The sequence below is a fragment of the Leguminivora glycinivorella genome, chromosome 18, assembly GCF_023078275.1.
Source record: "Leguminivora glycinivorella isolate SPB_JAAS2020 chromosome 18, LegGlyc_1.1, whole genome shotgun sequence".
NCBI classification, from domain to species: domain Eukaryota; kingdom Metazoa; phylum Arthropoda; class Insecta; order Lepidoptera; family Tortricidae; genus Leguminivora; species Leguminivora glycinivorella.
The window spans coordinates 11861192-11877588 of NC_062988.1; the positions used below are offsets into that span (position 1 = coordinate 11861192).

General features: G+C 31.4%; 1 protein-coding gene across 3 annotated transcripts; it reads left to right on the forward strand.

Moving 5' to 3' along the window:
• Positions 1 to 2669: 2669 nt before the first annotated feature.
• On the forward strand, positions 2670 to 15724 carry LOC125236074. Of its 3 annotated transcripts, XM_048142762.1 has the most exons (3): positions 14044 to 14675; positions 14883 to 14961; positions 15293 to 15724. In XM_048142762.1, exons 2-3 carry the CDS (start codon positions 14956 to 14958, stop codon positions 15656 to 15658), a joined length of 372 nt encoding a protein of 123 aa, XP_047998719.1. In that variant the 5' UTR covers positions 14044 to 14675; positions 14883 to 14955; the 3' UTR covers positions 15659 to 15724. The 3 variants fall into 3 exon arrangements, with proteins under 3 accessions (XP_047998721.1, XP_047998719.1, XP_047998718.1); XM_048142764.1 differs by lacking the exons at positions 14044 to 14675; positions 14883 to 14961 and adding an exon at positions 2670 to 2813; XM_048142761.1 differs by having other exon boundaries at positions 14044 to 14961.
• Positions 15725 to 16397: the final 673 nt, after the last annotated feature.

Consider the following 16397-nt stretch of genomic DNA (forward strand, 5'->3'; position numbering starts at 1 on the left):
TTTTATAATGTTTATTAACTTAAGAACTATGTTCATATTACACAATCACATTAAATTGTACCCTTATTCGATGGTGTACCCATGTGGCGTATCTGAGGACAAACCTTCGTCTATCTTGTCAATTACTCTACGCGTTAATTCGTAAACTTGGTCTAATAACGTATTTTTCACTACATATTGGGCACACAGCTCGGCATTACATTTACATATATGTTCAAAGTTCTCATTCAATTTGTTACTGTCGTAAATTTCTATTTTGATGACTTTTGTACCTCCATTCCGATGTGGTTTTTTGATAAACGAGTAAACGGGTGTTGCCTTCCTCTTGACCCCCAAGGACAGACGTCTCACCCCTGACTCCCGTTCACTCTGACTTTGAGTTTGGGATGATGCCAAAGGAACGAAGTTGAATAGGTGTTCTGATGTATCCTGTAATTAATAATTAAGTTATTAGTTTAATGTTAACTACGAGTATTAACTTTTAATTAAATGAAAACTTGAAATAAGTTACATTAATAATAAAATATTTTATTGCACACAAAAAAAAAAACATAAGTTACAGAGAAATCCGATGAAATTAACGAAGTAGGTGACTACAGGTGGACTTAGCGCTAAGCAGACACATACATTAAAAATTGTATTTACTTAATTATTATTTTATATCAATTACGTATGAGTAATGTAACCATTATAATTTGAAATTATTTTATAATAATAATACAAACACTCACTCTAAAAAATACCTCAATGTATACAAAAACTCGATTATAGTTATACGTGTTAATTACCTACTAATATTCTAAATATCCCCCTCTTAAATACATGACTTCCTTAATTGATGTAAAATTAGCACATATTTGAATAGGTAGGTAAAACGAGTCAACTAGATGTACCTAGTACAAGCATTCTCCTATCTCGCTAGTTCCATTGAATACATGACTTCTTGAATGGAGACGAAATTAATATTTGAATGATGATTTCTTGGATTGCTTTGAAAAGTATTCGAACGTGTAATATTTATTGCAGTTACATTTACCTACAATCTACAAGTATTCTGCTACCTCACTTCTTGAATATGAGACTTCTTAAGTGAACGAAAAATTTTTTAATGATCGATCGATTCGAATTAGTACCTATTATAATATGTAATATTGGTGGTAGCTAGATGTACCTACTAGCATTATAATACCTCACTACTTGAATACGTGACATCTTGAATGGATGCAAAATGAGTATTTGAATGATCGATCGATTCAAATTAGTATTCTAATGTGTAATATTGGTGGCACCTGGATCTTCTTTGATCCAGGTGCACCAATATTACACTACTACTACACTTATTTCAAGTTTTCATTTAATTAAAAGTTAATACTCGTAGTTAACATTAAACTAATAACTTAATTATTAATTACAGGATACATCAGAACACCTATTCAACTTCGTTCCTTTGGCATCATCCCAAACTCAAAGTCAGAGTGAACGGGAGTCAGGGGTGAGACGTCTGTCCTTGGGGGTCAAGAGGAAGGCAACACCCGTTTACTCGTTTATCAAAAAACCACATCGGAATGGAGGTACAAAAGTCATCAAAATAGAAATTTACGACAGTAACAAATTGAATGAGAACTTTGAACATATATGTAAATGTAATGCCGAGCTGTGTGCCCAATATGTAGTGAAAAATACGTTATTAGACCAAGTTTACGAATTAACGCGTAGAGTAATTGACAAGATAGACGAAGGTTTGTCCTCAGATACGCCACATGGGTACACCATCGAATAAGGGTACAATTTAATGTGATTGTGTAATATGAACATAGTTCTTAAGTTAATAAACATTATAAAAGTACACGTAATTTCATTTAACTATATCCAACTTTTACCTCAATGTTAATTACCTAGAGTAGGTACATAAAACTATAAAATAATATCTTATTAAGAGAACAGTACCTAACTCATCAGTACGAAATCAAAATCATTACTCATATCGGGTAGACATTTCTATTTAGAGATTTCAGATTACATACCTCAATGTATACAAAAACTCGATTATAGTTATACGTGTTAATTACCTACTAATATTCTAAATATCCCCCTCTTAAATACATGACTTCCTTAATTGATGTAAAATTAGCACATATTTGAATAGGTAGGTAAAACGAGTCAACTAGATGTACCTAGTACAAGCATTCTCCTATCTCGCTAGTTCCATTGAATACATGACTTCTTGAATGGAGACGAAATTAATATTTGAATGATGATTTCTTGGATTGCTTTGAAAAGTATTCGAACGTGTAATATTTATTGCAGTTACATTTACCTACAATCTACAAGTATTCTGCTACCTCACTTCTTGAATATGAGACTTCTTAAGTGAACGAAAAATTTTTTAATGATCGATCGATTCGAATTAGTACCTATTATAATATGTAATATTGGTGGTAGCTAGATGTACCTACTAGCATTATAATACCTCACTACTTGAATACGTGACATCTTGAATGGATGCAAAATGAGTATTTGAATGATCGATCGATTCAAATTAGTATTCTAATGTGTAATATTGGTGGCACCTGGATCTTCTTTGATCCAGGTGCACCAATATTACACTACTACTACATCATATGTACGCAGGTGCCATCTTCTTTGATCTACGTAGTAGTGTAATATTGGTGCACCTGGATCAAAGAAGATCCAGGTGCCACCAATATTACACATTAGAATACTAATTTTAATCGATCGATCATTCAAATAATTACTCATTTTGTGTCCATTCAAGAAGTCACCTTTTCAAGTAGCGAGGTAGCAGGATGTTAGTAAGTTCTGATTTATCAGATTCAATTCTAAAAGTAACACTCAAACATTCAAATTTGTAACCAAGTCTATACGAACCATTTATCTTTTCTGATTACTCATGCCAATACTCGAAAACCAGTATAATATATGGTGTCCATGTCGGTATATGACATTGATAAATAAGAACTTCATCGATGTCTTCCACATTGTTGTCCATTTTTAATTGATTATTTATTTGCAAATTGGTTCGAGTGACTTTAGGTTTGATATTTATGATGGTACTAAAATTACTTATTACCTATATTATTTTGTTTTATAGATCATCATAATTTTAAAATAATAACACAGGTATTCATGATTATATTTTATTTTGTAAAAAAAACATTATTTTCTATACACCACTTATTCAGGCATGATACATTTTTAAAAGCGCAGACATTAGCATGATATATACAATTTTGAATATCACATTTATTTGAATATTTTTCGCATAAAGTCTTTAAATTTGGGCAGTCAAAATGTTCTAAATTATAAACATTATCACTGTCTGTTATTTCTTTCACCCACTGCACTTTTTCATAACCTTTTGTATAAATGTGTTTATCTTTACAGTAATCAACAATCAAATTCTTATAATTAAAATATGATACATAGCCTTCATTCCATAATATTCCTTTGTATTTTTCCACCCAAGAGACTTGTGAACGTTCTTTCTTTGTTAAGGTATAGAACGGATGGGGAGGGCTGATCAGAAACACAAGAAAACTTTTTTGAGAAATAATCGCCACTTCTTTTGGTATAAATTGATTATTTTCATTTTTAAATCCTTGAACATCCAAAATCACATTCATGATAATTTCCTTACTATATTACTCAAAGGTTTATACTCGACAAGCCGATCGTTTATAATTAAACAATAGGCTGTCGTTTTATCAGGTATGTCTTCTGAGGACTCGATTTCTATTCGAACGTCAACTGGGCCAGTTTTTAATGAATCGTTCTGCCTTGAGCAGTCTATTACAAATAAAGGAGTTTTTTTTAATGTGTTCAGATTAAGCAGAGGATCGACACCGACCCCATAATACGACTGACGAAAGTTAGCATACATTTCGTATAATATACTAAATTTGTCTTCGCTAAATTTTAAATTAAGAGGATCGTATGGAAAGTACTGTGAATTTAAAAATAATTTGACGTTAGTTATATTGCAGTGATCAAATATAGTAGAATTTTTTAGTTTGTTTAGTTTTCTATCAGTCTGTAATGCTAATATAACATATCTAGGCTTTTCTAACTGGGAAGCGGTTTTTACTGACCATGCATGTTTTGTTGTTTTAGGTAAAAGTGGATATTCATACAAATCCCAATTCCGGAATGCTAGTTGTATAGATCGATCTTTCTCTAAGCACTTTAGTAGTGGCAATCTATTACGGTCAGAAACTCTAACATGTGGTACCCGCCATTGGATTTTATGGATATCAATTTGAACTTGATCATTTTCTTCAAGTACAACACTATTTAAAACTGAATTACTTCTGTTTAGTACAAGTTCATGCCTACAGTTGACTAAAATCTTATTATAATCTTCCGCGAAGCCAAGCACTTTATTCAGAGGTATTATAATGGAGAAATGACCTTGCTTTAGAATACTCCCGCTTAGATCCCAACCCCACAATGCAGCGTTCTTACTTTCTCCTTCATTCATTGAAATAAGAGATTTCATCGTTGTAGTAATCCCGCAATTTTTATTCCGGTCAATTTCAATCCCATTTAGTTCGTAACTTATATCTTTGAACAAAAATAATATGGGGTTATTTGTAAAATTTACATCTTTTGTTATTTTTTTCCCACCAGCATCTACTCGCCATACACTTGCATACCCTTCAATGTAAATGGAGCTTGCAGATGGTAATACATACACATCTTGTTGATTTATAGGTATCCTGATTTCGTCATTTTCCTTAAAGCTATGATTGTAGGGATTGTATGAATGGATGGTATAGCTTTCAATTGAATTATCTTGTTGTGGAATATCTGTGATATGCAACATCTTATTATAAGTATTTTATTTTATTTTAAACCCAAGAGAACGAAGAAATAACTTATTGCTCTTAGTAATTCTCTTGCTAGAATTTAATCGACTTGCTCCTTTGAAGACTGGGAGTTGAATATTCGATGGTATTCTTGTAATTCCGCTTTTATTGAAAACATACATAATGTATCACTTGATTTTGTAAGGTAAAATTATGTAAACGTATGCTTAACACCCGATTCTAGACACTGTTCGAGGTTGAATGTGATACGGTAGAAGATATCGTTTATTATAATATTGTTGTATTATGTTTTTGGTCTTATTAAACACATAAGTTTACTTATTTAATAATATTTCTGCCAGAATGAATTCAGAAATTTTAAACATAAATGCCCACAGTTAAATAAATGATTTTTTTGTATATTATCGTAATTATAACGTATATTAGCTCCCATATATTTTATGAATTCCTTTGGAGGTTTTAAATTTCCGTAACTATCAAAATATTCAATATAATTTTTATTTTTTCCATAGGCTACCCAGTGAGTACCGTTATTTTCAGATGAATCTAAATTAATCACACCACATTCCATCGGTAATGGTTTTGGTGGTAATTCATCTCTCATGAATACACCACGAAAGTAAGGAATACTTTTCGAATGTTTTATTATATCGATATTACTCAATGCTCTATTGGGTAGCCTGCCATCTAGTTTTTTTATTTGTAACATAAATTCCTAGTCCACCCTTGTAGGGTTTAAGATGCACTCCTTTTCCAATACATTTACCCTCCATTTTCATATTATGTCTCTTTAATTTAGCTAGTTGTCGTTTTGCTGATTTATAATGGTTAATAGCTTTTCTTATTCCCGCAACACCTCCTGCTAAACTTCCTGTAGCCGATAATCCTGCTAAAATTGGAATCAATGGTAGAAATCCGCCAGTTTTAGGTACTGGTATCACTCTGGGTAATTGTATAGGCAAGTCCGATGCTAATTCTTGAGCAGCAGCATACGCTAATTCCATTAGCATGTTCTTACATTTTGGCTTTAGATTACTGATATGTCTTTTAGTGTGTGAAACAAGATTATTAAAAGTTTTCTTTAAGCCAGCTCCAAATTTCTGATTGCTAAGTTTCTTCTTATTTTCGTTTTCAGAATTATTTCTCGTGCGTTTCATTTTTTATGAAATAGATTTAAATGTTGGATATGTCTGTACTGGTCTCTATAGTGTAGAGTTTGAAATACAAATGAGTGTACAAAACAGTGAAAGTAAATTTAAACCCGATTACAAACGATTTGTCTTATCAATCCAACTATTTTCACTCGGTGGAAGGCCGAGCCACTTAACATATACTTTATTTCCTTTACGTTTTAACACTCTTTCAACAAGATAAACTTGAGGATGCAAAGTTTTCTGAATTTCTTGCGCATAGAATGCTCCTAAAATAGGCCTACGCTTGGCGTCTTCTAGATAATATGTAGTGGGGTTAGTATTTCGAACATTAGTTATCTTAAATATTTCTGTTGACCAATTAGGGGTAAATCGTTTCTCGAAACATCCTTTATACTTGCTAACTCTTACAAAATCTCCAATACGAAACCTTTTGCAAACCGGGTTTTTCTTTGTTAGTAAATTCTTAATGTATCTTTGTAATACAACTCCTTTATTACTACGATTGATCGTGATCGGCGCTCTTCCCACCGTCCTATGAAAAGTATGATTATATTCTGAAACTTTCTGGTCAAGAGTTCCATCGACCCATTTATAATTACCCTTCAGACTAAACTCCTTATACAGCTTAGCTTTAAGAGTTCTTATAAGTCTTTCAACTATTGATGCCTTTTTGGTGGAAAATGTAGAGTAATGATTAATATTATATTTTTGAACAACTTTTCTGAAATTACTATTATAAAATTCATTACCCCTGTCTGTTTGTAAATTGATTGGTTTACGTCCTCTTGATAATAATGTTTCAAACATTTTGGATACGGTTTCTTTAGTCTTACGTTTGAGTGGAAATGCCCAAGCGTATTTTGAGAAACAGTCAATAATCACTAATATGTACTTATAACCAGCATTCAGTTTTGAAAAAGTCTGCATATCTATTAAATCTGCTTGCCAGAGGTCATCAATATCTCTTAAAATGACGCTTCTTCGAGGAAAATTCACCCTTGCATTTTTATGAATTTCATTTACGACGTCCGCTTTGCTCATAATGTTTATTAATATTATATTCAAATTCTTTGTTAGAAATATTCTTTTCAACTTTTGTTACTCGATTCATTAAAACCGAAATGTTTTTATCTATATTCATCACCTTTTTCATACAGGCATCGATTTTGTTTATTATTTCTGTATTTATTGTATTAGATAATATATTTTCCTCCTTTATACTTAATACTTTATTAAATTCTGCTTTACAATTATAAATATCATTGTTATTTGTCATGTCTAAGACACGTTTATTTATTCACTGAGCATTAACATAATATTTCAATTTATTTTATTGCTTTACAATACCGGCTTCCTTTAATTCTTCAATAATTGATATAATTTCATTATCATGGTTGGTGTTTCCAGCGTCTTTGGATGCAATCAAAAGTTTAAGCCTTTCAATTAATTCATTTGGATCATCCCAATAAATATAATCTGTGTTACTTTTATAATGTTTTAATGCAGGTAAGTTACCACCTGTTTTAATGTTAGTGTCAAGTAATTGTGAAAAGAGAGGTTTGATAATACTGCAATATTTTATACCTTTGTCTCCTTTTAATTTTCCGTTTGGATCAAAATCTCGTTTATGTGCGTTTGTACGGGTTAACATTTCTTTGTATTCAGTTTTATCTTTTTCAGTAACAAGACTGAGATTGGGTTTGTTTCGCATCAATAGTTCTTTCAACCCTGCGGTTAATTCAAATTTTTTGTTGTCTATAGTAATAACATATTGTTTTTCAGTATCGGAAGTCTTATTTACCAAAGACAAGTATACATCAGAATTACCCATCATCAACTTTTTATTCGTGCTACGAATCCCGAATGGTATATTGATGTCCTCATATAAATCAATCATGTCTTCTTTTTTAGAGATAGAAGTGTATCATTATTTTGTTCTTGAGAAGTTTTATTACTAACATTAGAGTATTCATAATATTCTGAATGCTGATCAGGAGCAATTATCTCTTTGAAATTTTTGTATCCTATAGAATCATTTAAATTCTGAGATTTGTCACTCGTATCTGTACTTGTAGTCATGTTAATAGCTGGTTTAACAAAAGAACTTTGCATAACGAGGTTTTCTAATGGTTCAGTAATAGGTTTAAAAACTTTTTTAAATTAATATTATTTTCATGTTCTTCATTATTTATCTTCTTTATTTTGTTTTTTATGTTATCTACTGCTTTGATAAGTTGATCTTTTAAATGTGTATCCATTTCAGCAGTCTTGACACCAACCTTTTAATACGAGCACTCAGTTTCAAGTGAGCCTTCGTCAACATTTAAAACATTAAATAATGGGAAATTTAAAAGTAAATAAATGTATCAAACCCCTGTCTATATCGTCCTTTATCTAGTGTACAATCTTTATTAATTAATAAAAAGCTAAAACAATCATCCCATATAATTGAACAAAGTTCTTTAAATTTTATCCAATCCATATCGGTGTTTACATGTTCATTGTATATATGTTTTAAGTTAGTATCATCTTGTTTAAAAACAATTAAGAGATTCACATTGTCTCTTAACAGTTGCTTCGGAATTTTGGAGTAAGTTTGCGATAAATAAAAACAATCAATTTGTCGATGTCTTCCCATAGCAAAGTAATTCCTAATGTTCACTTGATTTTCACATACAACATCATCGAAAATCATGATTGAATTGGTCATAGCATCATTTGGATGGATAACGTCTTTATTGTCATTAAATATTAAAAAGTTAGCATCTGGAATTTTCTCCATAATTAGTTGGAGGTAGCGATATTTTGGCTGAAAAGCGGTCTTTGAATACAAATAGATATTTTTAAACTTTAGACCATTTTCATGTAATAATAAATTTAATATTACATTAGTTTTACCACAGTTTGAAGGTCCACATATTATACAGCGGATTGTATTAGGTAATAATGTACTATGTCTTGTATTTTTATGCACGTCATTTTCAACGATTATATTATTTACTTCCAGAGTTTGGGTATGCTTAATGAATTTCATTGTTATTATGAAAAAAATATGATATCTCAACGCTTTTTATAGGATATGTCTTAACATAAATAAAACAATTGATTAACAGAGTAAATAAATTTATTAAATTTCTGGAGATTATTACAGATAGGTACAAAAAAAAAAAAAACAAAAACAAATTTTAGTATCACATTATTATATAATTTAAAATATAGTCTTACAGTGCCCCCATGGTAATGTTTGTATATTGTCAGGCAATATCTGCCTTTTATCATCGTTGCAGTTTAAAACTACTTTATCAACTTGCTGTGAATATAAAACATGTTTGATTGATCGAATCATATTCATATTATGGGTATACACTTTTTTTGTTTGCAAAACTTTGTCAAAATGTTTAATTCTTAATTTATTCGTTATAGGTTTTGTGACACCTTTTGCTTTCGTTATTGTCTTCTTTACATTTTTTAAACAGTACAGTTTTGCTCTTAATCCAATAAATTCAGTAATTACCGTACCACCAAATTCATCTTTAAATAAACCAGGTACTTTAGCATTTAGTTTAGGTATACCATAAGGGTTATTGTGGTCATAATTACTAGTATCATATTTTGATATGTTTTTATTTAGATCATTGTAAAAGTCATCAGTAATAATGTTATAAAGAAGGCTATCAGTATCAGTATAACAGAGTTTCACGTTTTCTTTGTACGTTTTTTTAATGAAATTATAATGAAATTGATATAAATGTGTTTTTGCCAATTCTAAAACTGTAAATCCAATATAAATCGGGCGGTCTAAACAAATTTTTTCAGGACTTAATTGAACAGCCACAAAGTTTTCATTAAATATGGATACATTCTTTACATTAGGTTTTAATAATATTTTTTCTGCACCTAAGTGTTTGTTTGTTTTATTGTCATTGTCTTTCCATTTTATTGCTAATTGAACATGTAAATGTTTTCGCTTATTTTCAATTGTTTTTCCAAATATAGCATTATTTAATAGTTTAAAAAAGTCTTTTTCAAATGAAGTAGAAGCTTCTTGTCGTAATCGAGTATTTAGATCAATATATTTTTGTAAGAAGTTAGACTGTCTAAAACGTAGAATGCGATGTATTTTCTGTAACACTAACCCGTTCTTTAAACATTCCTTCAAATGTACGAAATGAATGATATAGTTGTATTTGTCATATAAATTTGCAATTAACTTTTCTGACTTCCCACCTGGGGGAACAAACCTTTCAGGTGCAAAAGGCAAATCGGCATGCAGATCGTGTAAATGATCAGGATAACTCATGTCAACTTCTAAAATGTATCCATGTTCACCGTTTTCTGGTATAGTCAGTATGTCAAAATTTCTAACCCGATCTAAAGTTAAAAACTCAAAGTCTGATACAGGTAATTTTTGTCTCATAGCATAACCATAGAGATTGTTACAATCCAGATACATCAAATATGAGGTGGGTCTAGAAGTATCAAAATCAGGGGTGTATTTATTGTTTGCTTTTGAATTCCGAAGAGAACACTGGGCTAATCCACCACGTATCCCTCTTTCTATCATCTGATATACTTCTAAGTCGTGTATTAACTGTAATTTTACGTCTGTAAACAAAAGCATAGCATCCCAACTTAAATTAGGTGCAGATACATAATAGGCTGGGTCTAGATTATAATGCTTCAAACTTGTATTTCTAAAATGTTCAAACACATCGCTTAACAACAAGACGTCACATTTTAAGTATAAATCAGTATATTCCCCTAAAGTCATTATATTAAAAGCTGACCACACAGTTTCGGCATGATTATAATCAATATCTGAGATGTGTTTAGATTTTAGAGTATTATAAAACATTTCTTTTGTCGGTAGTTTATTGTCTTCATATTTCAACCAGGAATCAATGTAATCATAGGGATAAACACCTTTACGTGTTAATAACTGAAAGTGGTGGGTATCAGTAAATTCTTTAGACAAGTTAACAAAATCCTCTTTATTCAAACTTTTGGTTAACTCAAATAAACTGGAACTAAGAAATTGAAAAGAATCGATAAACTTTATTTCAATTGGTTTGGCGCTCGATTTGTTAGTAGAATATATAGTTTTTGTTATGCTTGAATATTTTTCCTTGGACTGTGGCATTATTTTGATAGACCCGAGGTACTTTGCAAGTTCTTCTATAAATAAATGACTATCATACCCCGTCAAATTATGTAAGACAACTGGTATAAAGGAACAGATTCTGTATTTCAAATTGCAAAGTGAATGAGCTGCACCTCTGTACTCTGATGTAATGTGATCGTGATCACGGACTTTGTCACCAAATAAAAACTGCTTACAAATATGACAGTGTGTAGCATTCTCATAATTACACTTTTCTTTATATGTTAATGGATTCATAGGATTATTTTTAATTAGTATGTTGTGAATTTCATGAATATCGTTTATTAACCATTCAACAAAAACTTTTACACAATCTTCACCTCTGTAAGAAACATATTTATTCAAACTTGCATCGTGCGAGCAGCATATGTAATAACCGAAACATGTCGGGACATGCTTTTTTAGGTTTTGCGTATTTTTACTACTGTCTGAATTACAATTAATTAACATACTTTCAAAATCAGCGTATATAATAAAATTGATTTTTTGTTTACGTTCGAAGTTCTTAAATTGAATGACAGTATTTTCATTAGGTAAAACTGTTACAATTTCGGAACAATGGTGTGTTTTAAATTTATTATCGCTTTTAAAAAATTGCAAACATGAGTCACAGAAATGCATGTGGCCTCTATGTAAAGTTACTTGTCTTCTAACTAATCGTACCAGGTCTTTAATTAAACAGTAATGTCCTTTACCAACGACTTCAATATATAATAGATTAAAATGATTATTTTTCTTTGATTTGGATCTATATAGAGGACCTGTTACTGCATACTTATTATCCAATCCATATATACAAATGCTTATATCAGGGTTATTTTTTTCAAATAACTGTATATCGCTGACTGATAATGGGAATGACATTCCATCGATATTTAAAACATCTGAATAGTGCGGGTATGATTTAGTTCGACACACATTATTCTTTGCAGGATATAGACCAGCCAGTATACTCCATAAAAAGCAACAATTATCGTTGTTTTGAATATTAATGCAGCTTTTAGTATTTTTGACACTTGGGGGTAAAGGTATGTAAGTACCTCCTCGCATCGGACAATACTTGTTTACGTTAACTTCTAAATGACTTATTGCGACAAAAGACCAGCCTGATTCACGGTGCTCAAATTCTATAACTTTATTTTTTAAATGTTCAATCGTATTTTCAAACAGTTCATTGATATTTGTGTTTTCATAAATAACATCATATTTTGTATTGAATGACTTTAACTGTTGTTTGCCTGAATGAGGTAATGTAAAGTAAACGAAAAGCTCATAGTTTATTTTGATACTTTTATGTTCCCGTAATGACATTTCTACAACTTTCATAATGTTACTTTTGATATCACACAAAAACGTCTCAGGAGTTACGTATTCATTTTGTGTTGCATTCAGACGATAGGTGACTATTCTGTTTTTAAAGGCTGTTGCTATAATTTCAATATTATTCAAATCAGTTTTCAATATGCAATTCGATTTATGTAAATTAGTTCTCAAATGGGCATTGTATTCATTCTTAGGCAATTTAATTTGACATTTGTCACATTTCATTAAAATAGTTCTGGATAACGGACGGTTACGTGATCCCACTGTAAACAAAATAACACACTTTATAGATATCATTTTATTCCAAATTAGTACTACAATAGATATACATTTATAATTAATTAAAGTATGTATTATATAATACTTATATTCCATTTCATAACATAGGTAATGTAATTCAAAATGAATATGGGTAAAAAACATTATTAATAGATGTCAACAAATAAATGAGGGCTCACATCTGTGCTATTACTTTTACGTTGTGTTCAGGATAGTTGGATCCACGCATAGTTCAATCTATGCAATTGGTCCCATATTTTACAAAAAGGAATAATTCTATGTACGAAAAAGAAATAAATTCACTCTAACACGTTTGAACATTTAGTTAAAATTATTCACAGAACGTAAAAGGAATACCACAAATATCAGCTCGTTATTTATTAGTCATTTATTTATAATCCTCGTATTTTATTACAGATGCACTAATAAGTGTGGTAATAAGAGATATATACGATGGCTTAAATTGATCAATAATAATTGCTAACAAATGACGGCGCACATGTTCGGTATTCCTTTCGCGTTGCGTGAATAAAATTAGCCAAGTGTCTCCAAGCTTCAGTATTATCATCGGTTCGGTTTTTAATATTTACTACAGCATGACGCCATCGATTTACTGGTGTCACCTTTTCAATATCATCGCATTTATACACTTTGACCTCAACAAAGTGGGTGCCCTTTTTATCAGGATTTGTCTGACGAGCAAAACCGTTCGCAAGTCGTCGTGAAATGTACGATAATAATTTACCCTCCCCTGCAGGTTGGTTCGCTTCTAATCCCTCGTCATCGCTATCGGCACCGAATAGTTCCGCTGCAGTGCCGTGCCGCGGCTTCACAGGAGCTATTCTGACCCTCTTGCTCGAGCTTGCTGACGATGTCGATGGCTTGGATTTTTTCTTTTTTCGACCGCGTCAGCCTTCGGTGGTAGCGGTGGCGGTGCTGGCAAATCTTCCTCAGTGGAGGATGAGAGATACGAATCGGTATGGGACGAACGTTTTGACCTGGAAATAAAAATAAGTTACTATTAAAATATTATTAATTTATAATCTGCGTTAGAATACTACGTAAAGGCTATTTTATGGTTTTGAGAACACACAACTATCTAATATTTATGTATACACCTACCTCTTGCTCGAGCTCGTCGATGTCGGCGGCTTGGATTTTTTCTTTTTGTCGATCACGTCAACCTTCGGCGGTGGCGGCGGCGGTGCCGACGAATCTTCCTCCGTGGAGGATGAGAGATATAAATCTTCAGCGTGGGACGATGGTTTTGACCTGGAAATAAAATAAATAATGTGCTATTAAAATAATTCATTTATAATTATAATTCTCCATTACTCTAACGTTGTTTTATTTGAATAATGATTAATTATTTTTACGAGTTTGTTACTTTGCGAATATAAATAAATAAATAATATAGGATATTCTTACTAAGTCCTACAGTAAGTTTGCGTTGCGAGTACTCGCATAATAACACATAGAAAACAACCATGACTCGGGAACAAATATATGTGTTCATCACACAAACCCTTACTGAGATTCGACCCAGAAGCCCCTGGCTTAGTAGCTAGTCACTAACCAGTAGGTCAGATAAGTCGTCAAAATTATATAAGCAACATTACAATATACATTTATTCACACTTACATTGTATGATGATGATGTCCTTGTAGCTTCAGTAGAGAGAACAGTGGGTTTTCCTTGCTTCCTGTGTAGCGGAATGAATCAAGAGGATCGATCTGAGGAGCTTAAGTAGTGAAAATTCACGTGGAGCTAACGCAATACCTATATGAAATTTGTCAACGTGATTGAAAAACGCAACTCAGCACTTAGTCGGTGGAAACAATCATCGATTGCAAATCCCACAACGCAGCAAAATCAGATCACCGTGTATAATATAAAACAAATACGTGAAGGTACTTACCATATATTTTTTTTATTCATTAAATTCATTTTATGGTTTTAATCTTAGAAAAACAGACAATGTCGCGATCGGAGCTAGTATATTTTATTTGCTTTAGTGCATTATTGCTAACATCGTAAATCCAATCGTATCTCAATACAATGTGATGTCATTTTTTTTAAACGTTTGATTTTGAACTCTAATAACACAATAATTTCAGATATAAACCCCCGAAAATAAGTGAAAATATTATTTACTCTTATATATTCAACGCGATTAGTTCTACGGAAAATATGTCGGTAAGTATTTTTTTTAGAGTGAGTGTTTGTATTATTATTATAAAATAATTTCAAATTATAATGGTTACATTACTCATACGTAATTGATATAAAATAATAATTAAGTAAATACAATTTTTAATGTATGTGTCTGCTTAGCGCTAAGTCCACCTGTAGTCACCTACTTCGTTAATTTCATCGGATTTCTCTGTAACTTATGTTTTTTTTTTTTTTTTTTTTTTGTGTGCAATAAAATATTTTATTATTAATGTAACTTATTTCAAGTTTTCATTTAATTAAAAGTTAATACTCGTAGTTAACATTAAACTAATAACTTAATTATTAATTACAGGATACATCAGAACACCTATTCAACTTCGTTCCTTTGGCATCATCCCAAACTCAAAGTCAGAGTGAACGGGAGTCAGGGGTGAGACGTCTGTCCTTGGGGGTCAAGAGGAAGGCAACACCCGTTTACTCGTTTATCAAAAAACCACATCGGAATGGAGGTACAAAAGTCATCAAAATAGAAATTTACGACAGTAACAAATTGAATGAGAACTTTGAACATATATGTAAATGTAATGCCGAGCTGTGTGCCCAATATGTAGTGAAAAATACGTTATTAGACCAAGTTTACGAATTAACGCGTAGAGTAATTGACAAGATAGACGAAGGTTTGTCCTCAGATACGCCACATGGGTACACCATCGAATAAGGGTACAATTTAATGTGATTGTGTAATATGAACATAGTTCTTAAGTTAATAAACATTATAAAAGTACACGTAATTTCATTTAACTATATCCAACTTTTACCTCAATGTTAATTACCTAGAGTAGGTACATAAAACTATAAAATAATATCTTATTAAGAGAACAGTACCTAACTCATCAGTACGAAATCAAAATCATTACTCATATCGGGTAGACATTTCTATTTAGAGATTTCAGATTACATACCTCAATGTATACAAAAACTCGATTATAGTTATACGTGTTAATTACCTACTAATATTCTAAATATCCCCCTCTTAAATACATGACTTCCTTAATTGATGTAAAATTAGCACATATTTGAATAGGTAGGTAAAACGAGTCAACTAGATGTACCTAGTACAAGCATTCTCCTATCTCGCTAGTTCCATTGAATACATGACTTCTTGAATGGAGACGAAATTAATATTTGAATGATGATTTCTTGGATTGCTTTGAAAAGTATTCGAACGTGTAATATTTATTGCAGTTACATTTACCTACAATCTACAAGTATTCTGCTACCTCACTTCTTGAATATGAGACTTCTTAAGTGAACGAAAAATTTTTTAATGATCGATCGATTCGAATTAGTACCTATTATAATGTGTAATATTGGTGGTAGCTAGATGTACCTACTAGCATTATAATACCTCACTACTTGAATACGTGACATCTTGAATGGATGCAAAATGAGTATTT